Source organism: Elaeis guineensis, chromosome 1 (assembly GCF_000442705.2).
Source record: "Elaeis guineensis isolate ETL-2024a chromosome 1, EG11, whole genome shotgun sequence".
Taxonomy (NCBI): domain Eukaryota; kingdom Viridiplantae; phylum Streptophyta; class Magnoliopsida; order Arecales; family Arecaceae; genus Elaeis; species Elaeis guineensis.
In genome coordinates this window covers 120,154,238-120,178,202 of record NC_025993.2, presented here as the reverse complement: position 1 = coordinate 120,178,202, position 23,965 = coordinate 120,154,238, and the positions used below count along the sequence as shown (strand labels likewise).

At 36.4% G+C, this 23,965-nt stretch overlaps 1 protein-coding gene across 1 annotated transcript; it reads right to left on the bottom strand.

The window, feature by feature from the left end:
* Positions 1–1,356: 1,356 nt before the first annotated feature.
* LOC105032450 (alpha-soluble NSF attachment protein) lies at positions 1,357–23,901 on the bottom strand. The gene is made up of 9 exons (XM_010906905.4): positions 23,656–23,901; positions 15,350–15,399; positions 15,190–15,262; positions 9,854–9,933; positions 9,418–9,569; positions 6,844–7,003; positions 6,716–6,763; positions 5,220–5,300; positions 1,357–1,718 (listed from the first exon to the last, which is right to left on the bottom strand). The coding sequence occupies exons 1-9, from the start codon at positions 23,798–23,800 to the stop codon at positions 1,638–1,640; spliced, it is 870 nt and encodes a 289-aa protein (XP_010905207.1). The 5' UTR covers positions 23,801–23,901; the 3' UTR covers positions 1,357–1,637.
* Positions 23,902–23,965: the final 64 nt, after the last annotated feature.

The window sequence follows — 23,965 nt, the reverse complement described above, 5'->3', positions numbered from 1 at the left end:
GGATCCTACAAGCTGACCATCTCATCATAAAGGGAGACTTCGCCACAGTAGTGACATGGTTATAGGGATGTAGATGGAGAGTCATATCTCATCCTCTTCTGCAAGATATTGTGGCCTGGCTGTTGGGTGCACTGACCTCATCATCCCACATGTTTTCAAGGAGGCTAACACGACAGCAGACTAGGTGGCCACCTATGTTGCTGAGCACACCAGGGATATTCTTTAGACGAGCATGGGAGTGGCTCCTTGACCTTCCATAGATATTTTATTTTCTGACTCTTGTAGATATTCACATAAAATCTATATGAATGCTCTATTTTTATCAAAAAAAAAAAGAGATAAGATGAGTATCAATTTTTTTTCTTCACCAGGTCATCTAAACGACCGCTAGACTCTCTCGATTAACTAAAAGATATGACATCAAAATCCTCACCACTCTCTCTCTATAGATACATACATCTACATATATCAATCAAACTAGAATCAGACAATCGAATTTGAATTCAGATCTAATCAGATCAAAATTCTATAATAAGAATTTTACATCAATGATCCAAACTATTGAACGTGATCTAATACATCAAAATTACTTATACATAAAAAATTATATGATTTAAAGATCTCTAACCTATATATCAAATAATCAAAAATTAAACTACCTAAATAAAATTGAATTAGATGTATTTTTTAATCACTTGACGTATAGATTAAAGATCTTCAAATTATACAATTTTTGGTGCACAAGTAATTTTAAAAATGATACAATTAATCAAAATAGGAAATTATAATCCCCCCGTAGATGAGTTATGTATGCTAAAGTTAGCAGGTGTGCTCCAACTATGGGACTTAGGGCTGTAAATCCAAGCTGCTCGCAAGCAGCTCGGGATCAGTTCAATAGCAGCATATTTGGCTTCAGAGGCCAGGCCAAACAGAATTCAGACCTGGGCTCATTAGCAAGACAAGCCCCAACATGAGCAGGCTGCAGAAATAAGATAAATCTTTGCTCGGCTTGATAAAAGCTCAGTTCAGAATGAAGCCAAGCTTGAACATATTCAAGTATGCCTCAAGCTCGAGCTCAGCTTGAGCAACACTTTTCTATGCCAAGACAAGCCCCAACAATATATACTCAGCTTGGTTCATCTTGTCTGCACCCACATGGGATTACTGCAAATCTGAACCTTAAGAGGCCTTATAAAGCCTTCAAGGTTTACCAATACACAACCCAGTAACAACAGCAAAGTTGACCGTGACAGAAATAATAGCTGACGTGTGTCCCCATGAAGAGCTCAGCCAACAAACAAATAAATAGGTCACACATATAATGCTATGGACTTCTCGACAAGGTTGGAGAAAGAATCACAGGAAAGTGAGAGCGAAGCTGCCCAGTTATACTAATTGCACTATTGTTTGCGATGCAGACTTAAAATAAAAAACAAAAACCAACTATTTATTACAGAAATTCAGGTATTCTGATGATCAAGGTGGAAAACAGGAACTCTATGAGTGAGAATCATGCGCACAGCTGAAAAGCATAGCGTATCCTCGTATATCCAAACTCGTCATAGTGCACAGACCAAAAGCCAGCATCCAGTAAGTAGAAACATAAAAGAAAGAATAAGCAATGAAATTTATGGGCCTCAAGTCAGATCATCTTCTTCTTCCTCCTTTGCTTTCAGTGCATTCTTTGCTCTCAACAGAAGTGTGGTTTTCCAAGGATCCTGCAATGAATCAAAATAGTGTCAAACAGCAAAAGTCAAGCAAGCGTTAGGCATAACCACAATGTATCAATAAGAGAAAAAATGGATATTAAACAAATAAGCTAAATAAAATATCTATATCAAAGTGTCAAACTGTTGCTATGATTTAGCATGCTACTGAAGGCATACATCAGCAACTTTCTCACTCTGATCAGGACATGTAACAAGACAAAAACTAAAACTAAAACTAAACAAAAAACATACAAAAAACAAAAACTAAACAAAAAAGAAAAAGAAAAAGAAAAACTCAGATCATGAAGTCAACTCAGGATATTATCGCATTACAAAGGGATCGTTATTAATTTTACTAAGTCCGCAAGCTATGATAATTAGATAGCTTTTAGGCACTCGGAACAGAAAATACAAAGTGGGGAAGGGAAATCTTAATTTATTGCCCACAGGGCTGAAAATGGATTGGCTATGAGATTATATTTTTATATGCTTATATATGCACCCAGATACAACCAGATGACTATATCGATGTTCATTTTAAACACCAATAGATATGGATCATACAGACACATATACGATTATTCAGATGAATATAAATATTACCAAAACATTCAAAACATCTATTGTTTTTCTGGGTTAGTCAAGTTAATTATGCCTGATCCAAACCCACAATTTTGTGCTCTTTTTTTTTTGGGTCCTTTGTGCAACGGGTGAGACCTCACATAGGAAAAGTATATACCCAATTAATCCACTTGCTGCTTACTGAAACTGCAATTGGATTTCTCATGAAATGTTGGTTTGCAATAACAATAACAATATAACAATGATAATCCCAGGATCAACTATAGAGTAATATTGTCAAAAAAGACCAGTGCAAATCACCAAAGAGGTCGGAATTTGTCGCTCATTGAAGAGTGAACTATGGACAATGCATTGGTCAAGCAAAATGGCATGTCGAGAATTGATAATACCCATCGGTCTAAATTAGAAAAAGCAATTTTTGATAGCGATGCCATCTGTGTGTGTGTGTGTGTGTGTGTGTGTGTGTGTGTGTGGTGGGAAAATAGTGATATTACTCAATGCCCTATTATAATCAAAAAACATGCCATGTGTTTTTGCACTTACGAGCTAGTGAACTGTTAACAAATGAAGACATGAAATTTGGTCCAGAAATACCATGGATAATCTTATGTTGGATGCGTCGGTTGATGTCTTCCTTTTTGAAGAATATATACACGGACAAACATTAAAGGGCATGCTTCCTAGAATGTAGGAAGCAGAGCAGTAGGCTTCTCAAAGATATCCACATAAGCATTCAAGATGTTAGACACATATTTTTAAAATGCTGTGGAGCCTGCCATAAAAGTTGTCATTATTAATATCATCAACCAATTCTAAGGTAGATGCTTGTGATCCTCATGGAAGTGCCTCGTTAAGCCCCCTATATAAGACTGCTTCTACAAGTGGTTAAAAGTTGACTGCGTCCAGGCCTAGGTCCAAGGTCATCATGTATCCAAGGATGTCACATCCATAAAGAGAGCATATGTTACATAAGTGTCACATTTAAGCGTGATTATGAGTCAGATCCATTATTAAAGGGTATGATGACTTGGCCAAAAAAGATCAGATAATTGGGGGCATGTATGGGGACATGTCAGATATCCACCTGATTTTGTGCATGTGGATGCCGTCCATCATCTAGGTCAGCTTGGTGGCCAAATCAAAACTAACCTAAACTTTGAGCAAGCTTGGCCATGTTATACTATATTCAGCTGGGCTTGGGTTAGCAAATGTATCCCCAGTTTATCCCCCAAATCTCCATCTATGAGGCTACAAATCGCATCTCTTGCAAACAGTTCATGAATATCGTTATAAATCTCCACTTCTTTGATAAAATACATTATTCTCTCTCTAATAGATGAATAAATTAAAATATAAACTAACACTCAAGAGTAATTTTATCAATTCAAGTGCAAATAATCATGACTGATGAGATTACAACTGAGTAAACCACATATATTGCACACGCCAAGACCAATGAAAGCTATAAATTCCAAACCCTCATTCCTCATCCTCACAGTGCCCCACCATCCTTTGTTACCTCCTCTCTCCTCTCAAGTCTCCATCGACCACCAACTTCCATCAGACATGGCTGGCATCATCAACCAAAAACAGCCCACCATCAAGCTTAATACCGGACCCCTCTACTCTGTGTGTGTAATCATTCTCCACGGGTGAGTTTGACAAAGCCATCTCCAAGGAATAAGCTTGTATCTCAAACAAGAATCCCATGCCTATTATTTTATTGTGTCACAAGAAGAGAAGTATGCTGGGTTACTTAACTGAACCAAGTACAATGGGGAGAGCAGATAAAAATCTGCAACGAATTATTTTTCACTCATGTGTATGAAAGAAGAGTTATGTCTACATACAAGCACACAAGTCCCTCCATTAAGAACAGAAACTGTTACTGCTTGCTGAATGAAAGCCTACAAGCCAAGTAACATCGATAAGTTGTCTATACATCTTGAGTCCACCAGAATGGTGAATGTCAACACTTAACCATGACAGTCAAGCTTTTTGGAGTTATTTGACCTGTAAGTGCATGCCCCAGGATGTCAAGAGCCTGAGAATTGTTAGCAAAAGGCTTCTTATCTTCATTGTCTAAACTAGAGTTTGGAATCCTTGGACATGTTCGCTTTTCAATAAAATTAATGAGCATTAAAATGGTGCCAAAGACCAAACCCTGACATTACAATTATAACTGTCCCCTTTTGCCTTCGTCACAACCATCAAGACTCTATTAGTATTGATAGTTTTGTCCTCATTGGCATTTGTTGGAGGAGTGCGTTCATTGGCATTAATTTACTTGTTTGTGAAGCTTGGTTTCTTTCAAGAAGGATGGCGTTATAGGTTTCATGATGGTCTTCAATCTTTTGCTGCAAGTAAGTTTTTCACTAGGATCAAACAGATAGCAGCTAACTAGGACTGAGTTTAAAAGATCATGGGTTCAATGCTCATGCAAGGATGTGCTCTCATGTAGATGGGATAGACTGCAACACTGATCCTAAAAATTTGTGAGCTAAATCTAGTTATTGCTTTTATATTTCCATCTCATCAATATTCTTTCATAACATTTGATCACCTATGCTATATGTAATCCCATTTCTGACTGAAAGAATGTCCGACTATGTGGCATAGTTTGAGAGCATAGCATATATAGGTCTATCTGACCTCTGGAGAGGTAGGAACACTCAAACATCTCCAGCAATTATTGGATTTCCAGTAATTAGATTGGTTATGATCTGCTCAATTGGACATAGCTTTTCCATAGTCTGTTTCAGATATATTGGCATTTCTAATCTGATACATGATCATTTTTGTTATTTAGTTCCCTAAAATCCAATCAAGGAAAATGACATATAATTGAAAACTGGAATATGCAACGAACTAATATAACCTCAGAAAAAAGAAATTTCAGGACAGACAATTAACATAAAGAAAATATACCAGCCGGGTCATGCTATCATATTCCTTGATGACATCAGTAAACTTGCCAACATCTTCCTCTTCCACTGAAGCTGCTAAATCCTGCAATATAAAATATGGATGTTGTTTAATCCGGGATATGTAATCATGATAATGTACCGACAGCAATACCACACCCTAAGACATTATTATCCATAGAATCCAGCTAATAGGCAAGTTGCTGCAAATAAATTTTGTAAGAAAAAAAAATGTTAGCAGATGGATTTGAACCATATCACATCTACAGTATATTTGGCATCACTCTTGCTTAAATAGAAAGTTCTTTCTGGAAGCAGTCAGTTAAAAGCACTACAAGGAAAGGGCTTGCCCCAAATTATAGCCCAAAATTATAGATTTTGATAAGTTCAAGCAACAATGAAGAATTTGCTTGTGTATTCACTGCATGACCAGCAGACTCATGAGGACTGGTATATGAATGATGATAACTGATTGCTTTCAGGCTAAGGCTAGAGTTATATGTCATGCCCCATTTGTGAAATTACGATTTTAATGCAACAATAACATTTTCTAGATTTTCAAGGGCAGCAAGCTCATCTTTCTGTCCAAGTGGAAATGTAAAAAGATAAGTGTTGTTACCATGTTTCAACATGGTGATTGAAAGAAAAAAATATTAAAAATCAGTGCTTGTTTAAAATTTGGTTCTGAATATCCTTAAAGCACAAAAAAAAAAGGGGATAAAAGGCCAAGGACAATAATATAAATTAATAATAAAAGACGGCAAAAGGCATGTGTGTTGACCAAAATGCTATGACATGAAAATTTTGACACCTTCCATCTTAAGAGAAAAGTAGGCAAGAGGGGAAGAGGTTGAGGGAGGGAGCGAGGTCTTTGTGTGGAAAATGTTTGACAATGTCTACTTTTACATGAGAGAGAGCCACACACATGTACGGTGTGAGGAGGTGGGGACATGGGGGTGGGGAAGGGACAAGTGGCATTGAGGCATGGGTACAGAGACAAGGCCTTGGTTAAGAATAAAGATGTTGAAAGTTATGGGGCAGAGGCGAGTAGTCCATTATAATCTAAAAGCAAGAAATCCTAGCTTCTCTAAACAGCTGCCTAATAACTTCAGCTTTTTAAAGGGACAAGATGGTTTGAAGCAAAGGCACAGAAACAAGGACTTGAGATAAGGCTCTGGATAAGTACCAAAAGTTATGGGGCAGAGGCAAGTAATCCATCATAATCTAAAAGCAAGAAATCCTAGCTTCTCTAAACAGCTGCTTAATAACTTCTACTTTTTAAGCTAGTACTTTCGAAATAATTTATCAAACACCATTTTCTGCAAAAGGACTTGTTTTTCTTTGAAAGCTATACACATATTTCTCTTAAGTAATGCCAAACGTGCCCTTGATGTATTTCACCATGCAAATTCAACAGTCAAAACCTCAAGTAGTTTAAAAAATGCTGTTACAACTGATAGAGAAAACACCACCACTATGCAGGTTCAAGTCAAAACTTACAGCTAAAAGCTTGTATTCACGTGTGCCTGAAAATGTTGGGTCAAGTTCCTGTACGGCCACAAGCAAGTTCAGAATGCTCTCAAAGTCTCAAAAAAATGAATTTGATTACTGCATGAAGCAACACTTACCTGGTATCGCTCTAATGAGTTGGTGATGGCAACAAGATCACCTCGACAGAGCTGGCAAATGCCAGCATTAAAAAGAATACCCTTAACACTATACTTCAGAAGATTGTTATTCATTGACTTTCGTGCTATCGCTTCAAATATTTCAGTTGCCTTTGGGTATCTGAAAAAATTCCAATATGCATCAATATTCTCACTACAAGCATTAATACAGTGGCTAATGAAATTTCAAGCAATCCTTCTGAGATTCGGAGAATACAAAAGCTGCTGGTCTCAAATCTCAAATAATAGAACCAGATACGACCATCTAAAGTAAATATTTATCAGTATACATGCTTCCTTGTAGAGTACCTAAACAGTAAAATATTCTCTTACAAAAATATGACAGATCATGGAGTCCCAGAAATTTTATGTATAGAGGATGAAACCATGGAAAAAGTACAAATGAAAGTGGATCAAGCTTACATAACTCTAGACAGATACAAAAAATAAGCATGAAAAGAAAAGATACAAGCATACAGGGTAAAATGCATAACCAGACGATCAAGGTTTGAACTTTGAAGTTTCAGCAGAAACAGATCAGTTACAGCTGAAACTGATCCAGAGCCGACCGACACTTACGGTCTCAATATAGTTCAGTCAGTTTCAGTAGTTTCTGCTGAAACCAAGAAACTATTATTTTTTTATTTTCTTTAATTTAGCAAGTGAATATAGTTAATGTATTCTAAAACTGACTAGTATATTGGATTGCATATTAATCAAGGGATTACGGTAAGCTGCATCTTGAAATAATGAAATAAAATGTATTCTTATACATACGTACGTACGTACGTACATACCTACATACATACATACATATCCATATATATATATATATATATATATATATATATATATATTGCTTAGCTGAGTTATTAATGCGGAATAGAATGAAATATTATTAGATGGGTGTCTTCTTGGTTAGATGAGTTATTAAAATGAGATGAATGAAATATGCTGGAACAATTTTTTTATTGCTTAGATGGGTTACTAAGAATGGAAATAGAATGAAATATATTTAGATGGGTTTTTCTTTCCTTGGATGAATTATTAAAATGAAATAGAATAATATTAGGAATAGTTTAGCAGGGTACAAGAACAAAAGTAAATGTGGGAAATTTAAAAACAAAGGAGAGAAAAGTGTACATAACGTATAAAAGTTAGGGGAAATTTAGGGAAAGCAAATTACATTTTATGGTGAGTGGAAAATGTAGTACAAGAACAAAAGTAAATATAGTTTATTTTCAGCTCAAACTGCCTAAACTACACAAACTATGATCCTTAAAAACTCAAAACACAATCAAATAATATGAAATAACTTACCTTTATTTTATTTTATTAATTTTTATCTTTTTGGGAGATTTTTTTTCTTTTTTTGACTGATATTCCAAAACTTGGAGTGAAACTATTGAAACCACTGAAACTACCAAAATAAAAACTCCACCTAAGAGAGTAAGAGACTAAAACTGATTTTTAAAACTCTTAGATAGATGTAATATTGTTATATACAACTGTAAATTAAAAAAAATGAAACACGTACAGATTAACAGGTATTTCTATAGAAAATATCTATAAGCAAAGAATAAGTTCTCTTTAACAAGAATTATAGACCATTAGAGCACAGAAAAAACTGTAGCACAAGCAGTACACCATTAACATGATACAACAAAAAGAAAGAAAGAAAGAAAAGCAAAAAGGTGACCGAGTAAAATGTACAACTAAATACATGCATGCTGCTGTATGCATGTATAACTGGGTTAAGAACAAAGGAAGCACAAAGTGATCCCAAAAATTACACGACGTTGAATATTGCCATAACCAAGTGAACATCTAGAATTAGCCAACAGTTGCAATAGGGATTCTTAGGTCAACAAGATAAGAAGAGCTATTCATATTTTAAAAGATAACATTAAAATTGATTGCAAACACAACAATTGTTTAAAAAAAAAGTCAAATAAAATAACAAATATAAAGATAGAATATTTACACAAACCTTCATTTCTATCAACCTTGCTCAAAAAGAAAAAAAAAAGTCTAATATTATCATGTAGTTTTCTTAAACAACATAATAAGTTCAACTATAATAAAATCTTATTATTGTGAAAAGTTTGTGAAAGCTCTTATAAGGAACCACAAATGTTACAAAACCTTGCTGTCTATATGTTTTACTCCTAACATATTAGTACTACATATAAACAAAATGTAATTGAGGTTCTATTCTATTATAGACTTTTCTAAGTTGTTGAGTCAATTTTGTCTCTTCTCTCTTCACTCCCTTAAGATTCAAACCAGTTCAATGAAAGCCTTGTGTAATACCAACGGAGTTCTTTAAGAAAGAAAACAAAATAAAACTGAGCTTATTGCATTTTGTTGGATAATATGATTCACTATTCATATCCTATAGCAGGGTTTGGCACAAAAAATGACCCTGTCAATCTTATTTACATGTAAAATACAAATAAATATTCTAACAAAAAGTGCATTCATCATTTAACCTTAATCTTTAAAAACTTATGTTGCAAAACATGTGAATCTTACTGTTCTAGCTGAGCAGCAAATTGTGCAATTTTTTGCTTGCACTGGTTGGCAGAAGTTGTTACTTCTTCACTTTCAAAAAGATCAGCAGCCCGCTCGAAGTAATCCATGGCCTTCTCGAAATCCTGCTCTTGTTCATACAACTCACCAAGTTCCTGTAATTGAAGACATGATATCCTCAGTCAGCATAACATTATGTCGTTCTGGAGAAAGAATATACAGTTAAGTTAAATTACCCAACAAGTAAATTACACATCGTAAGGTGAAAAATAACACCAATACACTTCACCAAAAGGAAAAAATGCAAGTATCAACCAACAATGCATATTATTATTGACTTGGTCAGAACAAATAATGGCTAAAGCAAGCATAAAAGGATTTCTACATTTGAATCTGTCTAAATGTAACTATATTTCAAATAATTGAGAAAATTTACTACCTTGCAGTATCTTGCAGCCATGTTCAATCTGCCTATCTCCAGGAAAAGATTCACAGCCTGGTTTAAGGACTGTGCAGCATCTGCAGAAAATTACCAATATAGAAATAAGGCATTACAAATTGATTTCAGAATGCTGCCTACTAACCTCACATGAAAATGAGAATTAATTAATAGAAGTTATAGAAAGAACTTCAACAGATGCTGGATAGATGATGAATTCCATGGGTTTGCGATAATTAAAGAGGCAGACACTCCAGCCTACCCACCCACCCACACCTTTATGCTTGAATGGTATAACCAAGAAGCCTCATCCAGTTAATGTCTATGTCACAGTCCCCCACCATTATCACCTATTAAGTGTTATTCTATTTGTCAGTACAAGACATAAATATGCAAAGCAAAGCACACTCTCTTTATATAAGATGGACTCACTTCTGCTTCTTCAATTAGTTGTTTCAGAAATAGACCACAAATTCTCAACTCTACCGATGCTTGTCTCAATGTGTTTGCAGATCTTTTGCAGCCTAACAGTCTCAAACAGTTGTTGTTAACTCATTGTTGTAATTAAAATATGATTGTTGTAATTAAAATATATACCTTAGATTTTAAAGGCAAAGGAATGATCACAGCATTTCTAAATTACAGATCCGCTACATCCAGCCAAACTCCAACTGTATAAAATTATATTCGCCTCCCTAACCTTTTGTACAACAAATTATTACAACAAATATATCACTGTGTGGTAGTGCTTGGCCATCCTCTGAATATTGACATTTCTCTAACACCATTTTTAGGAATTTCCCTTACAAGTCAATAATATGAAGGATGACATCCAACATAAATCCAAGCATTGTCACATACTCTTGACGCCCATCAGGGTTTTCTATGTCATGATTCATCATTCTAACCATTCCAGACAAAATCAAGCCCCTCCTCCATCAAAACCAAAACCTCTTCACAACAAATTTCTAGACCCTCTCACAATCAATAGTCTATCACAGTTGATGTGGCCAATCATTGTTCACTAGCAGTTACTTTTCTTTCCTTAGACCACCAACATGATTCAACTCCTACCGTGTCTTGAATAATCATATTTGATTCTTCATGGTACTATACTATATTGTGCAATAGTTAGCTTTCTCCGCATAACGGAATTCAAAATTTACCATGTTAGTGCTTCCATAAAAAACCATCCAAAATGGAAAAAATCTGATCATGGCAATGCTCATCTTATGTGTTTGAGTCATGTTGTTGCACAATAGTCATAAACAACGCATCTAATTGACTAGTGTCAAATAAATTTTTCACCAGATCCCAGCCATAAACAATATGACACTACCAAATTACTAATCCATATTTTCTACCTCCTTGCTATTCCATTGAATTATCATTTATTTAGCCATATCATGACAAACTATAATAACAGATTGATCACTTTGTGCTATCTCTTGGTAAAATATTATACCCTATGAAATATATAATCAATATCTGCAGTTACCCAAACATTCAGTGATCTACAAATGTATATAAATCATACAAGGAACTCAGCTTAATGGATTATGATGTAAGCCCCACAAGTCATTAGAAATTAGAAACTCTAAACAGTAGGTAACTTGTTCAAGCAGCAAACATCATAATCTGACACCAGTTTAAATACCAATGCCATAAAGAGGCTCCATGCAGCAGATATATTAGATCAGCTGGCAAGCTAGAATAAAAGAATACTAATCAGCTGTGTAACAGCAGAAATAAAACTCAACTAGTCAAAAAGATATAAAGTCGAAGAGGAAACAGTAGAAGAACTGCAAGAGAATTAAGAAGAAATCATTAAAGAAGGACAGAAGTGACCCTTCCACCATGTTATCTCTCAAAGTAGGTTAACCATGCAAAGTTCCGTACTCCTACTTCCAGTATATATATATGAGGAAATATTTAGACACAATTGTGACAAAAATCTCCAACAACAAAAATTAGTTGGAGACTAGTGACTTGAATAAACACTCCCTAACATAGAAAGGCATCAGACATCCATCTAACATAAGCTTCAATTCTCCTTTTTTAGAGCCAAATTTGAGTTCACTAGGACTCTCTAATACAGAAAACAACCAGCAGAATAAAACCCGGAATAGGAATGACTGTGTAGCAAAAGAAATCTCCATGGTTTGAGTCAATGCTCCAATTAAAACTTTCTTCTTTTGCTGTCATTGTTAGAACTTCAAACAGTAAATAAAACAACACCTGCTGGACACCGAATACAAGAGAAACTACCACATCTCAAAAAGGAGCTGGCCAGCATCGACTTGGTTGGCCCACACCTGGGTGCCTCATATTCCCCTAACTACAAGCTTAAATAGATGGGCGAAAGGTGACTAAAATAAGCTAACTTAAGGCCTTAGAAAAGGCCAAACAAAACTAGTTTATGCTGCTTGTCTTTGAGCAGCGAGGCCCATCCAAGGAAATATGCAGGGCTTGCTGGCTGCTCTTTCTAATCTTTTAGCTGCACAATGTTAGAAATATGGTTTACTGTACCGCCCCATCCCTCGTCCACCATACTTTTCCGCATCGATACTACTATAACCAAGATTTTAAATCCCGTGGGACAGGGGCGTCCTAATTTTCTCCTGAAAAGGGACGTCCCGCATCCTGCCGCATCCTACCCCGTCCCGCATCCTACCCCGTCCCGGTGGCCGTCCCAGTCGGGTGTCCCGATACACGCTTAGGACAGATGAATATGATTTATTTGAATTTATCTTGAAATTTTGCTGATCTATTTATTGTTTAAATATATTTGAACTTCTAAGATAAGGCACGGATGAATGTGATTTGTCCGATTTAAAGAAATATATAAGATAGAAATCCTGGCCTAAACAGCATCTATTCACACATGAATAGATGAGTATTGAGTGGAGTCATGGATATCGATCGGAGCAGCTGTGTGAGGCCTATGGGCCGATGCTCGGGTTGAGAGAAATCACAAACTCAAAATATTTTGACTTTTGAGAGCTATCCTGTGGATGCGATCGAATGGACGAGATTGAATGGATCGCATCATGCAATACACGAAAGAAATCCATATCATGATTGTATGTACTAGGTGTAATTGGACCGCTTTAAATCCCATGCTACACTACCTCTTGTATTTCACCAATTCCTGATTGTGCGCTGTCCACCGTGCATATGCTCCGAGACTTGCCCTGCTTCACTTGGACCTAGTGCATGTGCAATTGGACCGCATCAAAGCCCATGGCAAATAACACGCCACGCTGCCCTTTATGTTTCACCAATTCCCGATTGTTCGCTATCCACCATGCATAGGCTTCGGGATTTGCCCTAGTTCATCTGGACATCGGGAGTCTTGGGGCTGCATCAAATCCCATGCCACGCTACCCCTTGTATTTCACCAATTCCCGATTGCATGCTGTCCCCTGTGCATCAGCCCGAAAGAGGTGAAAACTGCCTCAAGGGTTTCAACAGACCCTCCCTCCTCCCTATTTCCTCATCGGAGATCTGAACACCTTCCTTCTTCCTTCTCTCTCTCCTCCCATCCGTGCTCCTCCCCGAGCGGCTCCTCCCTTCCGTCCGTGCTCCTCCCTTCCTCTCTCTCCTCTCGTCCATGCTCCTCCACGAGCGGCTCCTTCCTCCCGTTCATGCTCCTCCCTCCCGATGACGATGATGACGGCAGCAGAAAAAAAGGTAAGTACGGCTCCCTCCCTCCCATGCTCCTCCCTCTTGGTGATGAATCAAAAAAAAAAATAGTGCGAGTCCCGACCAGGATGGCTATACCGACGTGTGATCCGACCGAAAAGAAGGCGGGACGGTCGGGATAGAGGCTGGACGCTCGTTTCGGGGTCCCGCACCCGTCTCAGATGATGGAATCTCAGAGGAACGAGATGGGACGATCGAGATGGCCCCCATCCCGTCGGGACTTAAATCCTTGATTGTAACATACCGAACCGTGTATCGACATTATAATAAAATTTTACTGATATGGAGTCCGGTACTGAGACGGTGCACCTTGGTTAGAAATTGTCTTGTGATACAATTGATGGTGTTAGCATCCTTCCTTAAATATATCTTGTAAAAGTAAGACCATATAAATGCCATAAGATCACCCAATGACTAAGAATCTAATAAGTTTATCTAAGTTTTGCATTATATGATTCAAATGATGTAGCATATGCTACAACCTACACTGAATAAATAACAAAAATAAATCTGGGAACTTCTGAAAGCTTCCATGTTGATATCTTGCCAATAGCACTCCAACTTCTATCACCAAAATATTTTTCTTCATAAAAGCAAAGGAAACCTCCACCAAGCCATAAATTACCTTTGAAGCACTATAACAACATCAATAAGTTAAAAAAGTCTTTAAGCACTTTCAATTATCTAATCATGACTGCAACTTGAAGTTGAAGTACTGACGTCTATAGTATCATAGGAATGTCAGCCTGCAGCAATCAACCAACCCTCTACAAACTTCATGATCAAGTTTTTCCAATCTATGTACCAGAGACACTTCCTTAATAGAAAAACAAATTGATGGCATAAAATAGTTAAAATAATTCATTTATTCTACAGAAAACCCAGTTAAATCCTCAATAGAAAATTTATGTCTAAGAGATTTACATGTATTTTTAAATTACTAAAGTAGTCCAAAAGTAGCACATGGGCTGCAAAACCTAAAAGAACTTTTTTGTTGTCAACAAGCATTACACTTGGACTTCAAAGTCAGTCTTTTAACTGAAATAGTGAAAATGGTGTTTTCTTGTACCATCATGCTCTATGCAAGGCTAGCATGCCAAGGGACCTATTCACCAGATTGACATAGTGGCCGCATCAGATGAGATTAAAGAGCTAAGAGAAAAAGATAAGATTTACAAAAAAAAAAAAAAAGAAAAAAAAAAAGAAGAAAGACTCAAGGTCATGATTGAAGATTGAAGCACCCATACTAGTACCTGTACTAGTACCTTAACGGATATAGACAGGCATGATATAGTAATATACAGACACACGATAAGCCTCCTGGTGCTAGCACAACAAAAATGTGGTGATGTACTATGTGGCAATACACATTATTAAAGTGAGGCGTACTAATACCAATCCTCACCAGTAAGATATGGTGCAACATGTACACATCAGTACTCAAATTTTAGATCATGATTGTCCCAAAGAAACCTAATCATGATACTAAAACATTTTTTAACTTGACCGATACATCTCCTGTAGACAGGCTAGCCTTATGTAAAAATCTTTTCCTTTTTTCTTTTCTTTTTTTTTTTTTAAGATGAGCTACAGAACTTATCAAGTAAAAACTTCTCTGATGCAGAAAATACCTTGAACTGAGATTTTCTTGTAACAGTTTGCTGCATCGACATAAGCTGAAGCAGCTTCATGCTTGCTTGCCAACTGTACTTGGAAATTAAGATGAACAAAATTACAGTGATGTAGACAGCAACATCATGTAGTATTTAAACAGAAAAGAGAAGAATAGACCTTTAAATGACAATTAGCAAGTTTGATGTATATTGCTCCAGCTCTATCCCCTGCAATACCAATACATTTAAAAAGCATAAGATCTTCACTCATGCCGAAGATGGTTCCTTAATTTATATGATGCTTTTGATCAGACACATCAACCACTGAGAAAAGTGCAATGGCTTACAAGGAGATGTTTTTTGATGTTATATTCTGACAAGAGGAGAACATTGAAGTTCATAATTCTGTTGTATAATAAACATGGAGGAGAACATAATTACAGAAATTAGTTGTGGCAGACCTAATATTATTACGACTAAAAAATTTTGGCCCAAAAAGGATATTAATGCAATATATCAACTAAAAATTTGGGAATGCCCGTTAATAGGATTTCCAGTTTGTCAAGAATTTGATTGAACTGAAAAGTCACACAATTCAATACCACAAATATAACTAGACTGCTAAATCAGTAGATGGTTCTCAATAACTTAAATCTTTGAAGACTGAAAATTACAATGCATGTATTCATATGAATGTAAGATAAATTAGTATTTTCCTAGAAATCATATAAATGCATTCATACATAGTACATATATGCATGCATGTACACATCTGCTATGAATTTTAATTTTCAAGCCCAAATACCCAGATGTGATGCCTAAAATAATCGCATGACGAATACTATGAAAATTGTTTGTCACAAAATATCCATCAAGATGTTGAAAGATGGTACAAAAGACATCCTCAAAAACCCCTATGTCCCAACCTAAGCTTGCCTACTGCTTTCCTCTTAGCTAGCTCCCAAAACAAGCACCCTCCATCAAATGCATACCCTGCAACTCTATGTCTACTTGGCCATCCACGTGCCCGATTTTTGACTGGCTACTCACCTCCTCAACCATTTAGCCAACATGCCATGTCACACACCCCACCCAAAGGGTGGCAAGTGGATTGTACTGACGTACTTCTAATCTGGAACCAACCCTAGAATAACCCAATACAATCATATACCAAAGTCAAGTGGACTAGGCTTGGTTTAAAAAAAAATACTGCTTGTTTCAATTTTCAAAGATGGATTGGATATAGATCAGTAGTGAACAAATCCAGATCCAAACTACTGAAAAGCTAAGAATGATTTTGACAACTCACAATAAATTTAAGAAATTAATATGCTTTTACTAGGAAATTTATGTAATTAATTATTAAGTATTGATGGTGATATACATGTGGTTGCACTTTGTCTCATGTGATAAGGTTGTTGAATGTTGAGAAAGTCTATATGTTGTATAATGATTATTGTGTTTGGGCCCTCCTAGTCCCAATTTGACTCCTAGAACCCATGGATCAACAAATAAACTCATAACAATGATGTGACCCACCATATTAAAATGGACTAGGCTTGAATTGAAATTTCTGACCTGAATAAAATATGAATTAGATTAGATTGTGCCAAACTCCAATTCAACCCTTCCTGCTTGTAGCCCTACCCACACCAACAGGACCTACATCTGATGCATTTTGCCCCATTAATCCCCTAAGCCCAGCTGCATTTTGTATCAAAATCCTTTTCCTTTGCCCTTAAACCACTAAAACACTAGTATCCAATGTCAAGCCCTGTGCAGTCATTCATGGAATGCCCACGATGTCAGCCTTAATTAACTTACACCAAGTGATCTTCTACAATCATAAGCTGTCATAAGCTGGTCTGCAAACAGCTGTAAGGCAAAATCCATATTATCATGCCCCTTTCAACTTCTTTGTTGGCTCTATGTAGAGTAGTTTTAATGGCTTTCTGTTGGGTTTACAAAAACTGGCAGGCCAAGAACGACATCACCAATAAACTGTCTACCCTGTCTCAACCATGTTGAAAATGACCTATCCCAGCTGTTTGCCCAAGCCTTAAACAATGTCAACGGGACAATAACATTGATGAGAATACAGGAGTTAGTAGATTTCAAGGTCGACTCTGGAAGGGTTTATGGCAGTGTTGATAGAAGCTGCCTTCTATGAACTTAAGTGTCTTCACTTCAACGTGGAATGCATATTGGACTACTGTCAGTATCCAAGAACCATCTTGCTCGGTTACATTTAACAGATCCTGTATAGGTTTCTTCAAGACTAGAAGAGGCCTCAGATAATGCTGTCCTTTGTTTTGATGATTATTTACCAGTCTCATGGAATCACACACCTTGCACCTAGAAAAAGATAATGCAAAGGGGTGATGTTGAATTTACTAAGTCAAAGTTGAGGTTTCTCAGTTGACTTCTGCTATTGACTTTCGTTTTCATGTGCGAGGAATCTTCCTTAACAAACATAGGGAAAGTTCCATTAGAGTTTACAAGACTAGAGCTAAACAAAAGAAAAGAACAACTTTTCAGCAAAGATTGCAAGTCGAAAAATATTTGTAGATCATTCAAATTAAGGACTATTTCTCTTAAAATATTTAAGATTGTGCTATAATGGGTATTCTGAAATCTGAATATCCCTTTGATCCATCTTTTACAAAGCCAGGATATTAGGAATCTCAATTTCTTGGAGCCAACCTTCTTCAATCTTATTGGCTAGTTTTATTCCATTAGCCTAGAAGAATTCTATGTTATCGACATGGTTTGTTTTTAGACTTTTTTGAAAGATCCTATGGATACCATCCAATTGAAAGAAACATGTACTCCTAAAAATGGAGGGGGTCCTTGGTCCAAAAAATTCAGTAGACTGAATCAAGATTTTAAATTTTGTGGAATGGGGCTGCGCTGGTTTTTCCATGAAAGGGGACGTGCTGCCGTCCCACCCCATTCCAACACTTGGAACAAGAGATATCCCAAGATGTCCTGATCATGACGGCTCTGTCCCGACATATGGGATGATATTCCATCCTGGTGTCCCATGGGATGTCTCATTAGAACTCAATGCAATTTTAATCCTCAAATTGTTTTGAACTTGCAACACCAATTGAAAACACTTGAGGGGCAAAGTGATACACAACTATAGAAGAAACTTCTGCTGTATCTCAGAAGCCAACCAATATAGACATCCAGAAGTAGTAACAAGAAGAGCCTGATTAGGAAAATTTCTGCCACTACTTCCAGTACATCCTTTTGGTTTGATGGATAGACAATTACAGGAGAAACTTCCACATCATATCTTAAGAAGCCAACTAATACTAATGTAGACTGATGATCAGGAGATAAACTGATATGAGAATTTTTTCTTTTTCATAATCTTGAATCTAGTAAACAATCAATAGATAGACTAGTATACATCTAATAGAATTAGATCATGACAGTGACATGAAGAAGAGCTTGTGTATCACATGGTTAGCATATGCCTTTATAACTTAACAAGAGAATTTTAAAAAAAAAATGAAGAGTAACAGATGGAATTATTTAGTTTTCACTTCTGTATTTTTTTTTTCCAGCTAGTTTAGGAAGCCTTAGTTGTTAACTAGACTGCATCAACTCTGCAGGCCCATCTGTTTAAGAAGAGTATCTAAGATTGTCTTTCTTCTTTATTTTTATTTTTTTTACATGGAAGGTTCCATAGATCATAATAATTATGACTGAAACAGATATTTTTCAAAATTTGGATAAGTTGGAAAGTTGAGGACCACATACTAGTGCATGTCTTTAAAAGAACACTAAGCTGAATTGTTTAGAGAGATTTTAGTTGTTTTTTCTTAAACATTGTGGATCCCGTGTAATTATCTTCCTCCGATTGATTGTGAATTCTTATAACATCTCCTCTCTCTCCCTATTTCTCTAGCCATGTCTCTTTTCCCTCTCTTTCTCAATTTGATCCAAAATTAAATTCATCTTTAGGATCCGTTCTTTTGTGGGTAAAAAATTTACCTGAGGATCTATGTTTTCCTAAGTAAATATTCCCCAAGCAACATTTAGATAAGAAAATAATTTACCCATGTTCTTTTACACATGGAAAAGTGGCTTCAAAATCTGTTATCTATGTTCTTTTGCATTATTGCTTTCCTAGATAAGTTGCTAAAATTTATCCACATTTCTCATAATACCCTTTATGCATTTTAGGTTTGGAGAAAATGGATGACTAAGTTATTCGGCATCGAATGATGGAGGCATTGAAAATGAGGATGGGGTATTTTAGAAATAAAATTAAATGCCTACTTTACTGACTGATGGAAAAATGATTTAGCCATCCTCTAGATGGATAAGATTTTTCTCCCATTTCATAGGTAAATGCTATCCATAGAAAGTAACTTACCCATCCTGAAAAGCATGAGAACATGGATAAGTATATTAAGTTGGTCAGTAGGAAAGTTGACTAACTTTCCCATAATATTTACCCACAAAAGAACGGGACCTTAGTGTAAATCTTTACACATGCTAATAGGCATCGAAACTAAGCTGCTTGTTGCTTAAAACAATCTCTTTGGCATGTGAATGGATATCAACCATAATACAAGGCATTGACAACAAGAGAGGATGGCTAGCATTGGAAGAAGTTTGATATTATGAACTTTATTCGTAGCAAAACATTAATGATCTTATGGACATGGATAGATCACTCTATGTTGACCCTAGATTTGATTTTAATGAATAACAAAATCTTTAAGTATATTTTCTTACTAATGAATTATTTGAGTATTTAAGAGAAGTTTTCAAGAAGCTAGGATCCTATCTCCATGAAGTTTAATACTTTTGAATGGAAGATTCAAGAAGGAAGAATTAAAGAGGTCAAGCCAAATATTTTTTCAAGATAACAGGACCTTGAGCCGACTCAAGAGTATGATGAGTCGACTCTAGCACGCTTTCAGCATTTGGCACAAATCTTGCGTCGACTCATGCACATAATGAGCCGACTCATGCACACAGATAGACTCTGGCATGCTTTCAACATTTGGCATGGACTTTGAGTCGACTCAGAAACAGTATGAGCCGACTCAAGCACACAAACGGGCACTGATACAAAAACAAAAGTGGTTACTTTGGATCCTGTCGTTTGAGTCGACTCAGGCACGCACAGTATAAGCCAACTCAGGCACGCAAGACTAGCACCGGCACAGGAAAGATAGAGAAGCTGTTTTTGACCCTGTCGCATGAGCTGACTCAAGAAATCCATGAACTGACTCACTTGAGTCGACTCAAGGATCTAATAAGCCGACTCATCAGCATTTGACAGCTCTAATGGTTAGTTTTCAAAACTCTGTAGAATTGCTCCAGAAAGCTCTAAACAGCTATTTCTCACACTCCAACGGCTACAAACCTATTTTTAGTGATCCTAACTTGGATTAGAAGGGTTCTAAGTGATTATTAAAGCAAGAAAACTCAAGAAAATAAAGCAACAAGGGAGAAAAGTTTGAAATATATTTCAAAATTCTGTTCAGCCTTCAAGAGAGCTTTCAAGAGAATTTACTCCATTCCAACCACCCAACCTGCTGTGCAATCAAGTCATTCTCAAGTGAACGAAGGAAACATTCATTGCAAAAGCCCTCCAACCTCTCATCTTATGCATCAAAGTCTCACATCAGCTCATCAAGGAGTTTGTATTTGTATTTAAATTTCTGCACCTACATTTTCTGTATTTCAAATTTCAATAGGATTTGAAACTTGGAGGATAGACTCATCTAAGTCTTGAATTGGATTTGTACAAGTCTAGGAGTGGCTTGGGGATAGCTTTTGATTAGTGAGCCCGTAAAATCAACTGGATTCAGATTGTAAATCCAAAAAACAATCTTATTGTAATCTGTAGATTATAGTGAAATTCCCAAGAAGGTTGCATGAGAAGTAGATGTGGGTGTTGGGGTTTGATACCGAACCACTATAAAACTTTGTGTTTGTGTGTGTGTAATCGTATTCATTCGTTGCATTTATTTTCTGCTCATTAATTCACTGCACTTTCAGTATATATGTATTTCTGTTCTGCAGACTTGTTTAAATTAGTAAAAGTTTTGAAAAACCCAATTCACCCCCCGCCCCTCTTGGGTTGTATCTCTGGGCAACACTCTAGTTACTAGACATGGTGCAAATAATTAGAAAAAAATATTGCAAAACAATCGTCAAATATCTAGTAATAAATTGGCAAAGCAACGACCTCCCAATTAAAAAATATGTATGATAGATGGTCCATCTAAACCCTCTTACGAGTACTGAAATAAGGATCATCCTTCAAGCAATCTTTCTAATATATATAAAAAAAAAAAAAGAATCGAAGGATCCAATCCAGGAAATATGCTTCATGGTTAAAAACATAATCCACAACTATTTGCTAATCAAATAGTATGACAATACAACCATTGTTGAGGGTGCCAGTTGGCTCAGTTGCTGAACTTACTTGGTTTTGGATAACTATGACCTGATTTCACCTAGTTCACAAAAAAATTAAATAAAATAATATAGCCCCTATTGATTTCTTGGCATCTTCGATATTCATCATCCAATGTGATAAGAATAATATAGAACATTCATGACCAAACAACTCCACAATTTAATTCCAATCACACAAGGTCTGTTATTGATTGATATATTAAAGGTGTGGGCCACAAATGGGTCATAATCAAGCCAAACCCATATAAGTCTGGGCCAACATACACCATGGAAACACCAAGATTAGCCCCTAGTCCAAGTCCAAGTTGGCCTCTAAGCTCAGATTTGAGGTTTTGCATCAACATATTTTAAGGCACAACTCCTATCATGAAAATGAAAAAAATGCTGACTAAACCAAGTCAACCAGCCACATGTAGTCTACCAATGATGGTTTGGCCTTCTCATATGAACTGCAATAAAAACTAGATTGGCAACTAATAAAAGAAGATCATACTTTTTTGAGAGAGAGGAGGGGGGGTGGACCCACTCGCACCATAATTACCCGGATTCAAATTTTTAGGATGCACCAGTGAGGAATTGGACCCAGAACCTCCGGTTGCAGAGCAGAGGGCTGTGACCACTAGGTCAAGCCCCAGTTAACAAGAAGATTACACATTAATATTGCATTTTGATAGAACAATCTATTTGAGTATGCTATCTATAGATATCCATGAGAATCTGCATACACAGTCTATACAAACATGCAGACACAAAGGAACTGAGTTTTCAACAACTAGAATATCAGATTGAGTTTCTTTTCAGAAATATTTACAAAACTATGCAGCCTAAGGCCTATAAAAACCTGTAGGCTCGTATATTTAGAAATAATATTTTCTCCTTAAAAAACGAACCCATTATCACTTTTAATGCATCTAGACCTTTTACTCTAAGTTACTTTCCCATAATATGTTATGGCTTGCATTAATTGGCCATCGTGCTTCTAGTAGGCCATTATTTAATTAATGCAACTGTTACATCTGAAATACTAAAGAAGTGTCCTGGCTTTTCCGATAATATGGGGTAACCATGGAGTAGCTTGATCAAGGACTTGATTGAAGCTTACTCTCTTTACCTGCACTCTCCCAATCTGATTTAATATCAAGTTTCATTTTCATGAATATCATGTCTTTAGATTTGCTTTACATCAGAATAATTAGGCTTGCAACATTACATAGATAAAGAATTGGAAATGAAGAGATTCCAAGCACAAAATAAATCAGGAAATGACAAAAAGAATGTTTGAATGGAGTGCAACAAAAAAGGTGCATAAAAGAAGCAAATAGTAGCATGAAGATAGAGTGACAGTGGACCTCTAAGAGTGGGTAAAATATTTGATTTTAACTAATAAAAGATTAAGTATTACTTGTACCATCTATTGGCTATGGAATGCAGTTAAAGTATGGTCATTCACCATCATCTGATCAATGGTAATTTTATCTCAGTGGTTTAATGGTAACATGGATGGTCCAAGTTTGATGTCGTCTCATTATCTGTCTCCAGGTTTTGCTTCATGAAGTAAAACCATCTTGTTTTAAATTAAGTTACCAACTACAATAACTAGACGTATACAAAGATTTTGTCAGAGGCTCTCTTATTTCCCCTGAAAGTTGCTAGCCAGTTTTCATTTCTTGGTTCACTACCCATCTTCAGAGAGAGCCAAATTGGTTTCAATAAATGACAAAAAAGTTCAAAAGATCAACTGCAGAGGTTCAGAAAAAAATATTTTTTTATCATCTATTATATTGTTTAATCATCCATCCTTTTTTTCCAACATTTGTACATCCCAATCCAAATTAATTCACATTAAGATCACGTATTCTTCTAAATCTTAAAAAAGTGGGAAAAATTCCGATGAAAAGGAATCACTCCCCAACACCGGCCGATCAAAAAGGTCAAACCGAAAAATATCACAGATTGTGCACCGAACCTTTAAGATCATAAAAAGAACCGATCAAAAGGAACGAGATTGACGACGAAGAAAGGGATGCTTACACTTCTTGCCAAGCTTGAAGCAATTCGCGGCCTTATCGTACAAATCGGCAGCGTCCTCGTACTTGGATCCGAAGAGACCCCATCCATTGAGCTTCTTCTCCGCCTTCGTCTCGAAATCGTTCCCCATCGCCGTCTGATCAGCCATCGTCCCCAATTTTTTTCTTATCCTTCTTTCCTTCTTCTACCGGAGGGAGGCGACAGGCACCGACGTTCAATCGGAATGGAAATTACACGGTGGTCTCCCTAAATGCGTCACACATATAGACAGCCATGACACATCTGAGAAATTAGAATCTTAAAGCATGATTCA